This window comes from Grus americana, chromosome 3 (assembly GCF_028858705.1).
Source record: "Grus americana isolate bGruAme1 chromosome 3, bGruAme1.mat, whole genome shotgun sequence".
Lineage (NCBI taxonomy): Eukaryota > Metazoa > Chordata > Aves > Gruiformes > Gruidae > Grus > Grus americana.
Window position 1 is genome coordinate 6,242,211 of NC_072854.1, and position 18,951 is coordinate 6,261,161.

General features: G+C 41.8%; 1 protein-coding gene across 4 annotated transcripts in view; it reads left to right on the forward strand.

Annotated features, from left to right (window-relative positions):
- RUNX2 (RUNX family transcription factor 2) overlaps positions 1-18,951 on the forward strand; it is a 161,806-nt gene that overhangs the window by 8,157 nt on the left and 134,698 nt on the right. For all 4 annotated transcript variants that reach the window (XM_054820109.1, XM_054820106.1, XM_054820107.1 and 1 more), the window contains exons 2-3: positions 713-869; positions 6,453-6,557. In XM_054820109.1, coding sequence (XP_054676084.1) covers positions 713-869; positions 6,453-6,557 — 262 coding nt within the window. The remainder of the gene's footprint in view (positions 1-712; positions 870-6,452; positions 6,558-18,951) is intronic.

An 18,951-nucleotide genomic window follows, 5' to 3' on the forward strand; every position in this document is an offset into this window, starting at 1 on the left:
ATTTGAGGGAGGTATCGGCGCTAACCACATGCGACTCTTGCGAGTGCTATGAAAATTTACATGCCTGGAAGGAAATAACAGCCTTTGTTTTATATTGCATCTGAAGAGTTTGAATTCCAGCCATAAAGTGCTCCATCGCAGCAGCGTGTTGGGTGGAGAGCTTCGTCTGCTAATGCCCCCGGTGCCGCTCCTGGGACGAGTAGATGAGGGGGTTTCTCTCTAGCTTGAAGCCTGAGGAGCTCTGGGGTCAGGGTGATGGGTGCAACCAGCGGAGAAGTAGAACCGAATCTGGGCGCTAAAGCTGCTAATAGTAATTTCTAACTTTCCATTTCAAATGCGTTCCCGCGTATAATTTATGGATACGAGCCATGCCTCATGTTTTCTTGCTGCTCACTGGTTGCTAAGAACAAAGTTGGCCTTCAGGAAGCATTAAACCATACACTCTACATAAGGATGTTGAATGTTTCTGAAGAAATGTAACAAAGAAGAAACTCCCTATTAGGCTATGAGAAAGGGAGACAATACAAGATGCTTCTTTGTTTGATGTGGCACTTTGTTCTGTGTTCAGCTAATACATGACTCTTCACCACAGCGGGCTGGAGAAGCTGCCGCAGAGCTTTGTAATGAGCATGGCAGCCTGCAAAGCTGGGCTGGAGACACGCGTTTTCAAAGTGTCGCTTCACGAGTTGTGGTTGTCTTCCCGTTTTAACAGGTGGTGGCCTTAGGAGAAGTGCCTGATGGGACGGTGGTCACCGTCATGGCTGGAAACGACGAGAACTACTCTGCAGAGCTGCGAAACGCTTCTGCCGTGATGAAGAACCAGGTGGCCAGATTTAATGATTTACGATTTGTGGGCAGAAGTGGAAGAGGTAGGCCACTGCATTTTATGTGTCTGTAATGAAGTAAAAACAATGTCTAGACATCAAACTTGCTTTGCAATGCAATGCTGGTCAATCTGTAAATACGGCGTTGTCGGCGTTCCATTTGGAGGGACGAATGCCTGTTCTGTTTGCAAACTTCGGCATTTGTGCAAACCAAGTTAAGAGTTTCTCTCAAGTTTTTCCGACTCCTCGCGTCTCTGTGCGTTTTTTATCAGACACAGGTTTTGAAAAATGATTCGCAGAGAACCCGCTTCCCTATTTTAATCACGCAGCAAAGGTAGAAGGAAATGGGAATATTTGTGAGCTGGGTTATGTGGAGTCAGAGAGTGTATCTCAGGCCACGGCAATGACAGATGGAGAATTCCCTTCAGCAGTAGAGCTGCTTCTGAAGTTGTTGTAGAAGACCTATAATTAAGGGGATTTTGCATATCACATGTGCTATAGGTTATGTTCTTTAAGGGCTGACATCTTTAAAGGCTTACAGCTATTGGTGGAAAGCTTTCTAGTGACTTCCCTGCCCTTTACAATCAAAATGCATATGACCTGCAAAAATAAGTCGTACTTTTCTTTTTAGTGAACTGATTGACTTTTATGAATTGCTGGTAAGCTTGGTCTTGAACTAAATTTAACCTTTATTTTAAATGACAGGGTAACTTTCAATTTTTATTTTTATTTTTTCATTGCTGTCATTGTCTTCCACCTGGTTAGGAGCTTCCTATAATCTGGAAACTGCACTCATAGCCTTTGTAGTCATTGCAAGTTTGCAAGAATTCCTGTTTAAGAGTCTTGTAGCTGCTTTCAAATTGCAGATAATGGTTGAAAGGATAGCTCAAAGGAAGCTGGCACTTCAGTTTTTCCTGCAGGCTGATTCAACCTATGTATTTTTTCCTTTATGTATTTGAAGTAATTATCCATTTTTTAAAACTAGCCCTGCATGGGGCAAAACAAAGCAACAGAAGCCGAACAATTGTGCTGGGAAATCAGCAATAAAGCTAATTTGACACTAATATTTTTTAGAAAGCAATTTTAATTCATCTTAAGGAAGGAAGGAGTATTTGTCAAGAAAAAAATTAAACGTATGACAGAGGCCTAGATAGTCTAAACCAGTCGGCACGCTTTTACAAGTGCTCTGTGAAAGTGAGTTCATAAGCGTGGCTTACAGCGGCTATTTTTTATTTTAGCGACCTGGCCAACAATTCTCTTCATCATTTTACAACTTAAAAAGTATCAATAACAAAGCATAACTTGAAAGCCAGAGTAACTATTGCAACAGCGATGCAATATAAATGCGGAGTTCATTGCCCTTTTGGATAAGGTGTCACCTATCTCTTCCATTTGTCTTGCTCTCTTTTAAAAAAAACAACCCGTGGTTTGCTTTGTTATTCTGCTGATGGATTAGGTCTGAAAGTTCTCTGGCTCCATCACTACTGCTGCCTTACGGTAAAAGTTCAGTAGCGTATCAGTCTTTCAGTAGTGCTGAAAAAGAACTGAAATGTGATGTACTACCTCCGATCTGTGAATTTAATTTGAAACCTATGATATATACTTTTTATTAAAGCATAGGAAATGAAACAGAGGGCCTAAAGCCTGAGTAGATACGGCTACAGACACATACAAACACAAACCTCCTAAAATTTGGTTCCAGTAGTTTTAATTTATATTTGTATCTAGCAGACTTGGAATAGACTTTTTCTCTGATCAATCTGGGTAGAATCTATGGAAAAGCGATAGTGTACTTTTCAAACCCTCAACATATTTATTTAAGAGACTTCAAAGAAAAACAAAGGGTGTGCACTGTTTTACTATATTGGCTTTCTGAGTTTTGGCTAGTTTCCCAAATAGCAATTTTTATATTTAAAAAAAAAAAAAAAAAGAGGGGGGGGAAGAAAAAAGACAGACTTAACTGCTTGCAGACTTTTCACGCATGGAAGATGAAGAAAGCTTCTTTTGATGAAGTGTAATTATGTCCAAACAGAGCTGACCCCCTCCCCCTATATTTCTTATGATCTTAACGGAAGAAAGTTGGGCTTTTCCTTTGAAGCAGCCGGGACTCGGTGGAGGATCTGAAATGCTGCATTCTGCTGCCAGAGGCAGGATGGAGAAATTGGTCCAGACTTGTCTTCCAGACTTAGAACAGAGAGGGGGAGAGAGAGAGAGGGAGAGAAGGAGAAAGAGTTATCATTAATGATAGATTCTTAGAACTCTGCTTAAAATAGCAGGGAAAGAAAGCAGTAGTTGCAACAGAAGTGAGAAAGCTCCTTGCATAGACAAATATCGATAGATACAGGTCTTGAAGTAGAACAGGAAAAATAAAGTAATAAAGAAATCATTTTTCGGTGGCGAGAAACTAATCCACACCTGTTCCTGACTTTAGATTTACATCTTTCTAAACAGCTCGCTCTTTGATCTCTGTATCTCTAAATTTGATTGTGAAGTCTGAATCATCAACTTACCACTTCACCTCCTCTCCCACGTTTTTTTTCTTGCTTCCCATGGCTCAATGGAGAAACTTGATTTTTATGCATATTAATGTTGCTTGCCTGACAGAAACTTCACGTTTTTGTTTGTATAATTTCTCTTGAACACCTTTTCTGGATTCATAAGAACAAGTAACTGGGGTGCTTCATGTGAATGCAGTCGTTTGTATGTGGTTTTGAGGCAGTAGCTCACTTTTACAAGCCCGATCCACAGCGCAGAGAAGAAAGAATTCCTGTCTTCAATAAGCAAAGGATCATAACCTTAATTTTGTTGTGTCCTGATACTTTAATCACATTAGCATCTAACTGAAAAAATATGCAACACGCACAAGCTGCCGAGTCTCCTTTCAAGCTAATTTCTGGGGTTTGCCTTGTGCTTCAGCATATGTCCATCTCGTCCTCCCGTGTCAGCTCGGCTCACACGTGTGAATAACAAAGAATGCACAGTTTAGACACACTGAAGCAATAGTGCCAGATGACTGCTTGGCTGGGGAATTTAATAAAAGAGAACTACAATTAGTCTTTAGCCTCTAAAAGTGGATAGTTGAAATGACCGAGGGCAATAAAGAAAGGTGATAAAAAGTGCATTAAAGGATTTCGTAGCTGAGGAGGGATATCTGCGAAATATCTGTGGAAAGCATAAGCATCGTTGAAACAGGGGACCTTAAAAATTGATTTTGTTCTTAATCCTGTAATATGTAAATCATCTCTTGAAAGCTCTGGAACCTGAGTGTGGTGGCAGGGCCACGCAGCTCCCCGCGACGAAGTGATGTATTGCTTACTGAGCGCGGTGGGGCTTCGTCGATGCTACTTCATTAATGCTTCGGTTTGGTAGAATACCAGTGCGGGAACGAAACCAGTTTCCCTCTCAAATTAGATGCTTACCTGTTCAGCTTAGGCTGGCTGAGAGGTGATGATTTACAAGTGCTCACAGGCAAGGTTGAAGCGGAGCTCTTAGATATAAAGGAATGTATTTTTTCTGGCCCCCGGTATCCTGTTGAGATATATTTAGAGTAGAAAATCATGCAGACATGATTTTACAGGGTCTTACAAGCAGTATATTTTGTCACGTTGATGTCTAGTCATGATAGACTTTTATACTGGTTTGGTGTATAAATAGAATGGTAGCATCGGAAGGCCAAATTCTTCATTCAAAGGTATATGGAAAATCCCTTTAGTATCTTTGTTACCGATAATATTCTACCCATTTCATGTGGTATCTGTGATCTGAATGGCATCATCACACGATTGCATAGTCAGAACTTTTTGACACGATAGGCTGGCGCTGAAAGAGGCCTTAAACCTGTCCCTGGCAAATGTATATATATACAGGCAGTAGGCTGAGTTCCTGCTCGGAGAAGAATAAAAGGCACGAACCCTTCTCAGCCCTGAACAAGCAGGCGCGGAGGCACCATGTGCTGCGGTAGGGCTGTGCTGTACGTCTGCCGGCTGCCTACGCGCACGCCGTACGCTGGCAGGACACACAGTTTGCCTCTGGCAACGGCGGATGGGCAGGACCGGACAAAGACTGGACGTCCTACATCCACCTAACTCTCCTCCTGTGATGATTATTTGAGAAATAATCCATTTCCCAGTGAAACTGGGGAAAGCCACCTTCAGCCATGCATCCCCACCGAGGCAGAATTCAGCCTCCTGAGATTTTGGCACCTTTGCTGAGGTCCTAAAGTGGGCACAGCTGGAGCTCAGCTACACCTGGAAAATCATTTTCCTCTAAATGACAGTTATATTTCCTTAAAAAAAAAATCCATGTCACATTCTACTTCATGAAAAATATAGCCAAGACAGTTTGAAGTTGCACTCCTGATAAATGATGCGTGTCTCAGGCAGGTTTGGGGGATATATGACTTGGATCAGAAAGAAAGACCAATTACTAGATTTGACAGCCAAAGCTCTGCTCTGTATTATGCCTTATATATAAGCTGTTCTATATTAGGCTCGAAAAAAAACTGCATTAAGTTTGCGCCGTTACATATCGTTTAAGATTTGTGTCTTGATTGAATGCCTTCAGAGTTCAGCAAGAGGAAAAGCCCTAGCAACAAAAATGCACGTATACACGGCGGGGGGGTGGGGGGAAAAAGGAGTTTTAAGTGTCTGGTAAAGTAGCAGCTTAAATGAGCATGAAGGCCGAAGATTGCTGACTGTTTTATTGAGTCACTGTTGTACGCCCACCTTTTCCTGTCTTGAAACAGTTTTCAGTTTTGACTATCTGACATGACTAACCGTTGCATATCTAACAGATTACAACTGTCAGTGAGTCTCCCGAACGGGGGCCAGCGCCTTGTGAGAATGTGCGCTCAGACGCAGGCAGCTCACTTTATTTATTTCTTTTTAACGTTTTCATTCAGCTGAAGGCTGCAGATGATCTTGTGCAATCTCTGCCTGAATTTGAACTCTGAAAAATTTAACCAAAAAAAAAAAAGCAGGCTTACGATAGCAATGTACGTGCACACTGCAGTTTCTCACCCTCACGGGAAAGTTGGGGGCTTTCTTAGTATTTCTTAGACGGAATATATGTAGGGAAAAAGAGTGTGTTCCAGTAATAATGATATCATCATATTACCCCGGCATATGAAGGACAGGAGACACTGATTCCCTGTTAAAATAACTCCCAGGAGGAAAATATATTCTTTCCTCATCTTATTGTAGTCAAGTCAAACAAACGAAATGATAAAACTGTGTGAAGTAAATAACATGTGGCCACATTCTGCTCTCTGTCACACAGCTGCAAAACTGGAGTAAATTTTTAAATTATCTGACTTGCTTTAGATTTACACCACTTTCAATACAGCAAAGAATTTGGCTTGTCCTCAGCAGTGAATCACTTTTGTTCTGTCATTGTATGATGACCCATTATTAAATAAGAAACATTTAGATTGTCAACACATGGACATATTCTTGACATAGAGTAAAACTGAAGGGGAGGAAAACTCCTATGGTCAGTTATGTTTTTAATTTTCACGATTGTGGTAACGACAGGGAATAATTTTAAACGTCTCTGATTCTTTACTGAACATGCATGTGACTGTTTTCATGTTGTAATCACTCATTCCTTGTTGTTTTTTTCCCTTTGTAGGGAAGAGCTTTACTTTGACAATAACTGTCCTGACAAATCCCCCCCAAGTCGCTACATACCACAGAGCTATAAAGGTTACAGTGGATGGGCCAAGGGAGCCAAGAAGTGAGTATTATATTCTTATTTTTGCACTTAAGTCTGCTTAATTTTGTTTAACAGAGACCGGTAAATGAAATATATATCTTTGTCAAACATTGGTTCTTGCTCAGCAAAATATGTGAGCGCATGCTTAATTTGGAGTCTATTGGACCACACACATACTTGCATTAAACACACACTTAAGTGCTTGGCTGAATTTGGGTAATCACGAACCTGATTCTCATTCACATCAAGGTCTTGATACATTATCTGCCAGTGGAAATGAGAACTAAACCCACTGTATTTATATATAATCGGATTTAGGCATAATAGATACAATCCTGCAACATGCTGAATTCCCTAAACTCCTGTAAGCTTCCAAAGGAAGACGTTTAGAACAAAATAGGAGACTGATCTTTCAGGATCAGTCCTAGCGCAGAGAGAAAATATATAATATAGCGCCTTTTTGTTTGCCCTTAAATTCTTTTGCCATCAGATAATTAATGCACCTGGTTAATCTCATCATACCTGAAATTGGTTTTCAGCTATGGACTCATCATAGACCCCTGGGGGGCAAAGAAAGATAAAAAAAAAGCAGTATATCAACAGCATGGTCTTGTTTCTTATTCGTGCACAGAAAGTGTATTTTATTTAAATGTAGTCCAGCAGATTTTCACTCAGCACGTTTATCTCATAGCACCGCACCTTCCTAACTTACTAAGAATCTATTTGCAATGATCACTGGCTATATTTTTATGACAATTGTGTTTTTTCATGTTCTAGCAGTTTTATGGGTAGCATTTATTTTTAGATACAGTCAAGTCTGGTTAATCCATCATGATTTATACGGCTGTCTCTCTGTCTAGCACATTTAGTCGGTAACCAGTCTCACATCATATGGGTATCACTGATGAGCCAGTTCTGGAGTTTTTTCTTAATCTAACTAGAACAACTCTTTCTAAATTGATTGGATTAACCAGGTATAGCTGTATTTAAATTACATTTAGAGATTAAGAATTATTTGATGGATACCCACATTAAAAAAATCCCTGTAATGGAAGCATCTCAAATAATTATTTGGCCTTTGATCTGCACAAACAAATGAGACCTTTAAGGAGCTTTCACAGAGTTTTGTTTAAATACCACAAAGACTGAAGAAGTAGAAAGACTTAGAATTCACGCATTTAAGTGTTTCTCGTGCTAACACACGCTGGGGTGTCACCTCCTCTTACACTGAGAGACGGGAACCGAAATGCCTTCTGTAAGAACTGTCCAGGCTGTAGTCTTTCACTTCAAATAACAGAAAAGAAAAAGCAAGTAGCTATGGATAAATTTCTTTACTTGCATTGCTACCTGCTCACAGCTGAAGTGTCCATCTCTCACAGCCAGGGGATTTTTGTTCTGTCTTCTCTCCCGAGCTGAATCCATTCCCATTTTTAATTTTCACCTGCAGCTGATGCTCCATGTAGTTTACTTGGAGACAGTGGGCAAACTGCATTCATGGAGTGAAAAACAGAGAATAAGTTACATATTGTTTAGCCATTCCCATTTGGAGGCTGCTTCCATGTATATATTGAGGCATCCACAAAAGAGGAGATCTCCCAGCAGAGGAGACAACCGCTGTAAAAGAGCAGAGTGGGTTGAAAATGATGCGGAGAACAGCGTGGACTGCCCTGTGTAGCACAGAAAGGGAACGTGCTTGCATTGGGACTAACCTTTTTGGTGATCAGTGGATTAAAGCAAGGCTGTGTTTGTAGAACTTAGTAAGATTTCCAAGTTCTGCTGGAGTTTTGTAGTTTAGATTCGAAAGGCCTCTGTACATGATACCTGTCTGCTATTCTCATTGAATAGCTGAACCTGGGAATGCTCAGTAACTTAGTTCTTAGAGCCTAGATGGAGTTATTGTGTGTTTCTTTATCTATTTTTTTTTTTTTAAGAAAACCAAATTTGAGCTTGAATGTCCATTTGAATTTTAACATTTTGGCTAAATACTTAGTGAAGCTCTACTCTGGGGTCAGTTTGGTTCTGCAAGTTCTGTTACTGCAGTCTGATACTTTCAAGGCTATGACACTTCCAGAATGGCTAGTTATTAAACTGGATTTTTCAGGGAAAGAGTAGCTCCAGTGAGCTGTGGGAGTTTCACTGAAGTTCTGCTTCCTTCCGAGAGCCCTTGCACTCATGTAGATTTATTACTGTTTGGTAGTAATCGTTCAAGAAGTGTATCTGGCATTTACGTTGCATAAGGAAAATTAGGTGGTTGGGGGCAATAAGGAATTCAAGTCAACGAGCAGCTCTGATAGCAAATGTGTTTTTCTTAACAAATTATGTATCGGCAAATAGTGCCCCTCTGTGCCAGGATCTGTATTTCACTTCGACATCTCAAGCATGTTATCCTAGTTTTCCTCTCTCTGGCAGCTCAACCAGAGCTGTCACATCACAAACAACTTTTTTCTTAATATACACATCTGGCGTTGGCAGTTGGACCAACTTCATAAGAGCACATGATCATCATTCATTACAAGATTAAAAAGTACCCCATGGCATCATTGATGTTTTTTAACTTTGATCTTTTGCAGTTGTGATTCATCTCAGTTATAAAACTTCCCTTTAAAGGAGCACAACCGATGACTTATTAGAACCTTCATTCTAAGTAGCGTAAACATAAAATTATGCACATCTTTACAAAATGTCATTTACTTTGTTGCCAGCTTATCATTTTAAGACATGACATCATGCCTTAGATCGTGAATTTGTAAGGCTTGTTTATAGGCAAGGCACTCTGACCTTCTGTTGGCAAGTTGACTCGAGCGAACGGCTGCTGCGTGCTTTCCAGCAGCAGTAGGAGCAGCAGCAATACCATGACAGATATCACAATCGTTTAGAGCCTGACTTCAGGAGTGCTGAACAGCCATGGCATGCAGTGACTCTGGTTGGTGTTTTGGATGCTCAGCACTTCAGAAAGTCAGGTTCTTAAACGTAAGTGCCATTTAGTTGTATTAAATGTATGCTTGTAGAAGCTTGCTGCCTTGCCTCTCTGTTATTATTTTAAATGTTTTTAGTAGAGACAATGATGTCAGGTTGCTCTGTTAGGAAAACCTGCCCATTTCTATATGAGAAAAAAATCTTCTGGTGATTTTTTCCTTGGAAAAGATGTATTTATTTTATTACAGTCTATCTAGATTACCATCCAGGGACATCTACTGTGTTGCACAGTCTTTGTACTGGATTGAGACAGCGCATGGCACTCTGAGTGATGGAGTCTAGCGACAGGGTTGTATAAGATCTTTGGGAATCATTGGGAAATCCTGCAGATATTTTTCTCTCCTCATATCCAGGATAAAGCCTCTGCCATATGCACATCTTAGCCAGCAGAGCTGCCTTCCAGCTGGGAGGGCTGAAAGAAGTTTTCCAGAGAAATAAGTTGCCATGAGGTCATAACTGACCAACAGATAGCAAGAGATCACTGTAAAGGGATTAAAAGAAGAAAAAAAAAAAACCCACTCCAGAACAAAAAAGCCCCAAACATTTACCTAAGTCCCCCTTTAATGCCTCTGCCTTACCTCATTACAAATAGAGAAATAATGCTTTACCCTTCCATAGTGGTACCTTTCGAATAGGAGACATGTCCTCCTTTCTGGCTGCTTTTGGTAGAAACCCAGTCAGGAGGGAAATCATGGGGAAGGAGGGAGGAGAAGTCTATACATTTTTATATTTTCCCTAGCTTCCAAAAGACTTTAGTTTGTCTCTAGTTAAAGGGAGTCTCCAAAGTCACCGACCACAATTTTCTTTATCAACGTGAATGGAAAAGTAGTTCCGAGCGTTTCAGCAGGAGAAAACTGCTCTATTTCATTCAGCTCCCGAATATTTCTCTGCCACTGCAGCTTGCAAGGTGCACACGTGATGAAAGGTATGAGCAAACATCGCCTTTTTGTCTGTGCACGCTGGCAGCGAAAGCCAGCGAGAGGTTCTGCTCAGCCTTTGTATTAACTGTTTGGCCGACCCGGTTTATAAAACGCAGATAAGTGATTGAGATTTTTGAGATTCCTGGACTTAAAACCATAACAGTTTTTAGGAAGTTCTCCCTCTTTTCTTTCAAAGGCAGAGGGTGGAGGGGTAAGTCTGGGGCTAGTGGAATGTGCTTTGGAGTAGAACAGCTTTAAATCTTTCTTTTTCTTTTTTTTAAATTTTTCTTTTTTTTTTCTTTTTTTTTCTTTTTTTTTTCTTTTTTCTTTTTTTTTTTTTTTTTGTTGACTGCCTGTCAGGAGCTGGGCTGGTGGCCAAGCAGGAAATGACACATCGAGAGGCATTTGTGTTGTGCAACATTTTGTGGAACTGATGCAAGGATACATTGTCTGTTTACGCATTCCTCTGCTAACAGCCTGCATGGCAGTAATTTTATTCAGGGACACATGGCATGCTACAGCAAGGAGCTAGATCCTCAACATCTCTTTATGCAGAATTATCACAGCAGTTAAAACACACTGTGTGTCCCCCCGTTTAGAATATTCTCTGGCTTGCCTTCAAAAACCACTCTACCAGCCCCCCTTCCTTCCCAAGAATATATTGATTTGACTGTGGTTTTTTTGCACTGCAGTAAATTGGGGCAGCGCAGGGAGAGAGTTTGCAGAACAAGAGGAAATTTTACAGGCAGGTCCTACTTTGTGCGTCTACCTCAGACTGTAAATGTAGCATCATGTTTTTTTTTTCAAGCGATGCGTTGCAGAGACTGAACACGGAAGTTTGCATCTGCATGCGTTTTGGCACGGCGAGGAGGTTTTTAATTAAAGTCAATGCTAAATACCCTGAGATATGATGAACGAGTCCTGGGTTTTCATCCAAACCGAAGTTAGAAAATCTGTGACTCGCGCTGGTGTCTTTCAGAGTGACAAATCTCTACTGAGATCGGCTGGGTTATTTCGGATTTCTCCCAGCGTAAGTGGGAGCAGAGGAAGGCAGAGTGGGCGGTCTGGCGGTTTGCAAGTTGCTCTAAATGACTTTGTAAAGCTCAATGTTTGCATTATAATGCCCCTTTGTAAGAAATGAGGCAAAATATGATTATACAGCCAAAGAAATGTTCAGTGTGGCTATGCTATGGGGTTTAGGTTTTGTTCTGTGACTATCGTTAGCATATTTGAGCATGACCGTAGTCCACTTACAGGCTGGGACCTGACCTCCTGTGCTCAGGTCCCCAGTAAGGAGTTGTAGTGGTTCTGATTCCAGTGGTACACCACCAGGTCCTTTTTGCAGTGTAAAATGCAAGACATCATAGTTTCACTCAATGCCACTTGCTGCTGGTTTATTTTTTGTAAATGTGTAGTTTCACAAAACTGTACTAGTTGGGGACCGGAGCTCCTGAGCATTCCCAGAGGCTGTAAGAAACTGATGGGATGATTCAAGTGTTCCTCATCAGAGGTGGCAGACATTATATATACCAGCGGTTTAGGTTTACGTTTGAGATGGGTGTGTAATCCACAGAGCAGGGCTTCTTACAGTTACCCTGATCGCGATGCATGCCTCTGGAACAAGGTGACCAGGAGGCTGTCAGGGGTGGTGGCTGCATCCCAAGGACCAGTCAGTTCTTGTTCTTTCCACAGAGGGCTAGAGAGGGGCTGCTGCGTAAAAACTCATTGTCTGAGGAACAGACTACGAGAATAAAAATAATTTCTTTTCCGGTGATCGTAACTTTTATCTGCTGGTGTAGTGCGTAGGGCAAGGTGAAAGCGAAACCTACTTAGTTCACTCATGGCTTGAATTCATACGCTGCAGTTCTGAAATCTCAGGGATCTACGTGACACCAGCTGGGTCTCTCTATAGGAGGACATTGCTGCCCAGGGAGGTGACAGAGTGACACTTCCAGGGAGGGGGCATCCACAGTTTCTCTGGGCAACCTGTTCCAGTGCCTCACCACCCTCACAGGGAAGAATTTCTTCCTAATATCTAATCTAAATCTACCCTCCTTCAGCTTAAAGCCATTACCCCTTCTATCACTCCATGCCCTTGTAAACAGCCCCTCTCCAGCTTTCCTGTAGGCCCCTTCAGGTACTGGAAGGTGCTATAAGGTCTCCCCAGAGCCTTCGTTTCTCCAGGCTGAACAAGCCCAACTGTCTCAGCCTGTCTTCATAGCAGAGATGCTCCAGCCCTCTGATCAGCTTTGTGGCCTCCTCTGGACTCTCTCCAACAGCTCCATGTCTGTCTTGTACGGGGGCCCCCAGAGCTGGAGGCAGTACTGCAGGTGGGGTCTGATGAGAGTGGAGTAGAGGGGGAGAGTCCCCTCCCTCGACCTGCTGGTCACACTTCTTGTCTCTCTAAGCCACAAACAAAATTGTGGCCCCACTGTGCTACAGTTGTGCTGCATAGTCATATGTTAAGAGAGTTTTCCCCTGAATAGCTTACAGTGTCCATTAAAATTACAGATGGGAAAAAGGATTATAACTAAACAAATGAAGTCAACAGTGGAAGCGAGTTCATTCTGTATCTCCATATGGCACGACTACGAGGAAAGGAAAAGTGAAAGCCATTTCTATAAGTCTGTGACTCTACTCCATGTAGGTACTGTGGAGGAGATGGTACAAAAAAGGCATTAGAGTAGCTTTTCCCAGACCATTTTGTTCCATAATTTCCTCCCAAGACAACTCTTGTACATCTTCACTTTTTAAATGCGTTTAGCTTGTTGTGACTAATACCAGGATTTTTTCCTCACACTTCAGTGTAGCACCTCTTATACCTCTCCCTCCACTTTCCAAAGCGTGTTGGGAAGTAGGGAACAGGGCAAATGTGTTTGGGAGGTGCTGCATCAGAGCAGTGTGAGTAGAGTACTTATGTAGTTCTCCCTTGCTGGCAATCCCAAATTTCTTTATAAGGTTTTTATAAAATTTATTTTTATTCTCCATATAAACTTCAATCTCTACTGAAACATGGTCATCCCAGACGTGAAACACAGATGCTGATTTAACCAGACAAGGAATGCAGAAGAGGAAATGAGGAAGAATTTCATACTTAATTGAAACTTCAGGGGAAGAAACTTAGCAATGATCTCATGCTGCAGTATGTTTTGGACGCCGGAAACCTTACTCTTATGAAGAACTGGGTTCCTTAACGCATGTGTGTGCTCAGAACCCCCGTTACGTACCCGATCTACAGTAGACCAGCTTACTCAGTGCAATAGTGGCTCTCTGTTGACCGAGAGCGGCTTTCAGCTCTCCAAAAATTAGACATGTAGGGTAGGTTTCCTCTGAAGTGAATGAAGAGACACAGGCAGTTGTGGAGAATGATTCATCCCACCTATCTTAATGCCTATCTAGGAGTGCAATGAATTGCCCTTTAGAGCTATCCATCCCTTTCCATTGATTATAAATGGAGGCTAGATGACTAGCCTAGACTAGGCACCCTGTTTTTGAGATGGCTGAAATCAGATGAGATTATGCGATATTATGGTCCTAAGGTGTAGCTAATGAAATTCAGACAGCCTGAGTTAGCTATAAAGGAGGTAGCTCAGGCAGTGATAGCAGTGCAGTCACAGATAACATGCAGCTCAGCATGGGTTAACCAACTGTTTGCCCAGCTTCTTGTGTGGATGCTTTGTCTTCTGTGAACAGTCCATGCTACATTTCTGACAATGTAAGGAATTGTTTAAAGCTGACTTTGAAGTGTCTGTACAGCTGCCATAAGGAGTGCAATACAGACATGCCTTAGAAAATGATGCTATCTACTAAGGCATCATTATCACCTCTTGCAGGATTTCGGTAGTCAAGTACTACTCAGGTCCTACTCGGCTTGTGTGAACTGCTGAGATTAAAACTCAGGTTGTTTAGCTGTAGGCATAGTATTCAATAAGATTCTCACACTACCTAAAATATTGCAGCTGCATAAAAAACAGTACAAAGGTGATAATACACTTTATAGGTGTTACCTAAAGGTGAAGAATGCTGGGGAACACATTTAAAGATTTTTCTAACACTGGGAAATACTCCGTGTTTCCAATGTTCCTCCCTCACATCAGAACATATTAATTGTTACTTCCTTATCCAAACTTAACATGCTGCCCGTTCGCCTTTGGTTCTGAGATGTAATCTTTCCCACAGCGTGGGAAGGCAAACCCTTTTACTTGATTATTGCCAGCATAAATGTTTGTTGCTTCCATCGCTCTTCAAACTCCTGTACTTGCATTTTGTGAACTTTACTCCTGCTTCATAATACCCTGCTTCTTTAGTAGCCCTGCTAATTTAAATTCAGGATGCCAAACAGGTATTAATCAGGGTGCTTACAAGTGTAGAATCTGCTTCCTGCCTGCCTGTAATCCATGTGAGTAACGCCAATTAGTTGTCTGCTTCGTTAAATCTTCATACACTTTCTCGTTCTTGCATTCCTGCAGTAGTAGACATGGTCTTAAATGTCAGGTGCAGTCAGAGGCACTTGGCGGTGTTTTGTTTCATCGCTCTTAGAGCTCAACAGGAAAATCGTCACCTCCACAAGCACCACAGAAGTGCACTGTGGCAGAAGTGGATGAACAACCTCAGGCAGCAGTACAGGTTAGGGGCTGACCTGCTGGGAAGCAGCACTGCAGAGAAGGACCTGGGAGTTCTGGTGGACAACAAGCTCTCCATGAACCAGCAGTGTGCCCTCGTGGCCAAGAAGGCCAATGGTGTCCTGGGGTGCGTTAAGAAGAGTATGGCCAGCAGGTCGAGGGAGGTTATCCTCCCCTCTACTCTGCTCTAGTGAGGCCACATCTGGAGCTCTGTGTCCAGTTCTGGGCTCCCCAGTTCAAGAAACACAAGGAGCTACTGGAGAGAGTCCAGGGGAGGGCTATGAGGATGATGAGGGGACTGGAGCATCTCTTGTATGAGGAAAGGCTGAGAGAGCTGGCTCTGGTTAGCCTGGAGAAGAGAAGACTGAGAGGGGATCTTATTAATGCTTATAAATATCCAAAGGGTGCATGAAGAGGAAGGGGCCAGACTCTTCTCAGTGGTGCCCTGTGACAGGACAAGGGGCAACGGGCACAAACTGGAACACGGGAAGGTCCATCTCAATATATTGAGGAAAAACTTCTTGACTCTGAGGGTGACCGGGCACTGGAACAGGCTGCCCAGAGAGGCTGTGGAGTCTCCTTCTGTGGAGACAGTCAAAACCCACCTGGACGCCATCCTGTGCAACCTGCTCTAGGTGATCCTGCTCTAGCAGGGGGGTTGGACTAGATGATCTCCAGAGGTCCCTTCCAACCCTTACTGTTCTGTGAATCTGTGAATCTGTGAGTTCAGCTCTTGCATTTGTAGTTTAATTTGCTGGAAACAGGAATCTAGCTCATATTGCAGAATATCACTTCACATGTCGTGAGACAGGTAGACAATTACATACAGCAGTTTCACACTGGTGCAGCAACTTCTTGGAAAGGAATAGGCACTTGCAGGCACTGATGTAGTACCAGGTATGTGTTTGTTTACACATGCTAACTCCTAGATTAGATTTGCAAAAGAAGCCAAATTTTAACTGATTGTATTAAAAGGGATCAGAAATCCAAAGATTACCCATCAGAAAGGAATGATGCTCGCTATTATTTGTTGTATTTTGAGAAGTCAGACCTGTGTTTCTCAGTAGTATAGAAGCTGGAAAAGAATAGAGACCTAGAAATATAATACACTCTCAGTGTGTGGTACAAATCACTGGTTAGGAGTACAGAGGGTATTACATATGGAATACTTTTTTTTTTTTTTATATGTGTACGTACGTAACCAAGGACCCAAATTCAGATTCTTAGACAACAATATACCTCAATTAATGCAATTTATCTAGTGAATTTATCAAGCACTCTAGACCTATGAAGTGCAATAGAGTTGGTTCAAGTTTTCTAGGATACTAATTAAATTAAGAATAATTTAATTTTTCATGCCTTGGGTTTCTTATAACCATAAACTCTAGATTTGTTGAACGTACTTTTTGCTTTCCTGCTCTTTGACTTTGATGATCTGGGCTCCTACTTTTGGTCTTTTTTGATGTCTTTGAACAATTGTTTGTAAAACCAGTGCTATAATAAAATTACCACCTCTGTAGACAGAAGTGTTGACTACAGAAGAGGGCTCAGCGATTGAGCTGTGAATGTAAATTATTCAGTGTTGTAATACATCAACTAAGCAGCCAAAATGAAAATCTTTTTTGTAAAGGGACATATGGGTAAAATTTTCAGAGACGCAGAATGGATTGACTCTCTTTCACTGTAGTTGCCTAAAAGCTAGATATGGTGTCTCAGCAAGTCATCTCTGGCCCGTTGTGGTCAAGAGAGAGATGTATGTGTTAGAAGCTGGTTTATCCCACCCCAAGTATCTACAAGCGTCGGTGTGTCATCTCTGGAGAGGAGTGGCAGTGAACTCGGACTGCAGAGCGAACACGGAGCAGCATAGACCATGGGGCTGATGCTCAGGGCCGTGCAGACACCTGCATCGGCTTTAAACAAGCTACCTGGCTTGCTTGGCAACTGCAGCAGCACACGGCTTGGCAATGCTTCTTTATACTCCTTTTTATCCTTCTTTAAACCTTCTAAACGGGGGCTTTAGCGCCTGGTTTTTCAAAAGCCACGTCGAAGGGCTGCTCTCTGAAGTTTGTCACAACTTAGGGTGTTGGTGAACCCCTCTCGTTAGGCATAAATAGCCAGTGTGTCATCTTTTATGTTTTCCTCTTCCATGCCTGCTTGGTCGAAACTCTCAGGCACTCAGTGCAGAAATGTCCATCCTGGTTTAAACTGTCTTTCCTCATGCTGATGTGCTTGTTGCTGTTCCTCTCCCAAAGGCTGTGGCCCCTACAGCTCAGCAGTAGTCCAGCTTTTATATGTGGTCCTCATCAACTTCATGGCAAAAAGTCAGACAGTTTAATTAGCCTTTATCTTTTGCTTCGGAAGAGCGAGCCCAGGGTATGTCTGTTAGTGCCGTGAAGAGGTCTCACGCAGCAGTTTTCATGGCCTGCGGTATGACACACAGTCATAAACATCCCTGAGAAGTAGGACAGCAGAATTACAGCACATGAAGGATACTCAGACTCAGTAGTTATGTAGGGTTTGTGCTTTGCATGTATACAGACTTACCGATCTATGTTATTAGTTTCACTCTTCTTGATCTTTGCTATTTCTGAAGGATGGCAGGAAAAGAGAAACCTGGCAGCAGCTGGCTCGTAGAGATAGTCTTTATTATTGACGTGTAGGAGAGAGTAGCAAAGACTTGGTGCTCACAAAATCCAGATTAACAGTGACTGTTCTTTAGACCCAGCTCAAGGATGAAGGAAGCTCTCAGGGAAATATGTTTACTTCTGTGTGGGATGCAAAGTAAAGACCTCACTAACTATACATGCCATGCAACGTTAAGAATTAAAATGAGAACTGTTTTTCTCTGGTGACTTGGTGTAAATGGGAATAAACAGTAGATTTAAGGTATGAACAAGGGAATACTTAAACATCAGATAATAATAACATAAAAGAAATAGATCTTTTTTGATTAAAGGGCAGATACCTCTGGTTCTAAGTCTTACTTTATGAATATGCTAGAGACAAAAATTACGGTAGGAAAAGTCCATGTCTGAGCACTCAGAACTGGGACATGCCAAGATTACGGTTATCAGTGCAGCTTTAATTCACGCCTGTCGTGAGTGCGTGACAAAACAACCCTTCACTATAACAGCATGTGCTGGGTTATCCATGGGACAGCAATGTCCCGTGGGATGGAGCACACCCACTTTTCTTCTTCTTTTTTTAGAGATCTAACAATATACAGTGCTTTATATGTTCAAAATGCATCTCCCAGGTTGAGTTAGTAGTGAATGGTCAGTGCTTCTGAAGAATAAATCTGAAGGTCTCATACCAGCCACTGGGAAAAATATGAACACACAGTGACTATGATCTGTGAACACTTTGTTTTAAGCAACTTAGCTATTGTCACAACAAAAAATTATGTGGCAGGAACATAAAATCTGTGTGCCAGCAATCAGCTACCTTTGCCAAGCTGTAATCAAAGCTTTTAGCTGATAAAATCTAAGGAATTTTTATTCAATGAAATTTTATTTTTCAAAGTTTTATAATTTTACCAAATCAGGATGGATTACCATGGAGATTCTGGAAAAAAAAAAATCCAACCTGCTGAGCCAAGTTTCAAATCTGCACTCCAAAATACAGCGACAAAAAATCTCCTTCAAGAAAAGATTGCCAAAGATGTTTTTCGAGGCGCTCCGTTTTCCCTGAGTTAACTCATTTCCAGGAATGTCTGAGCCATTTTGGTTGAAATTGAAGAAATGTGTTCCTTACTCATGCAAGAAAAAAATGGAATGCAAACAGTCAAAGTTCAGTAAAGTTGCAGGCATCTGAAAATCAGCTTTTACAATGGGAAACATTGGGCAACTTTAATGATAGTCAGTCCTACCAGCCTCACCTCTAACTTAATTAATCTAC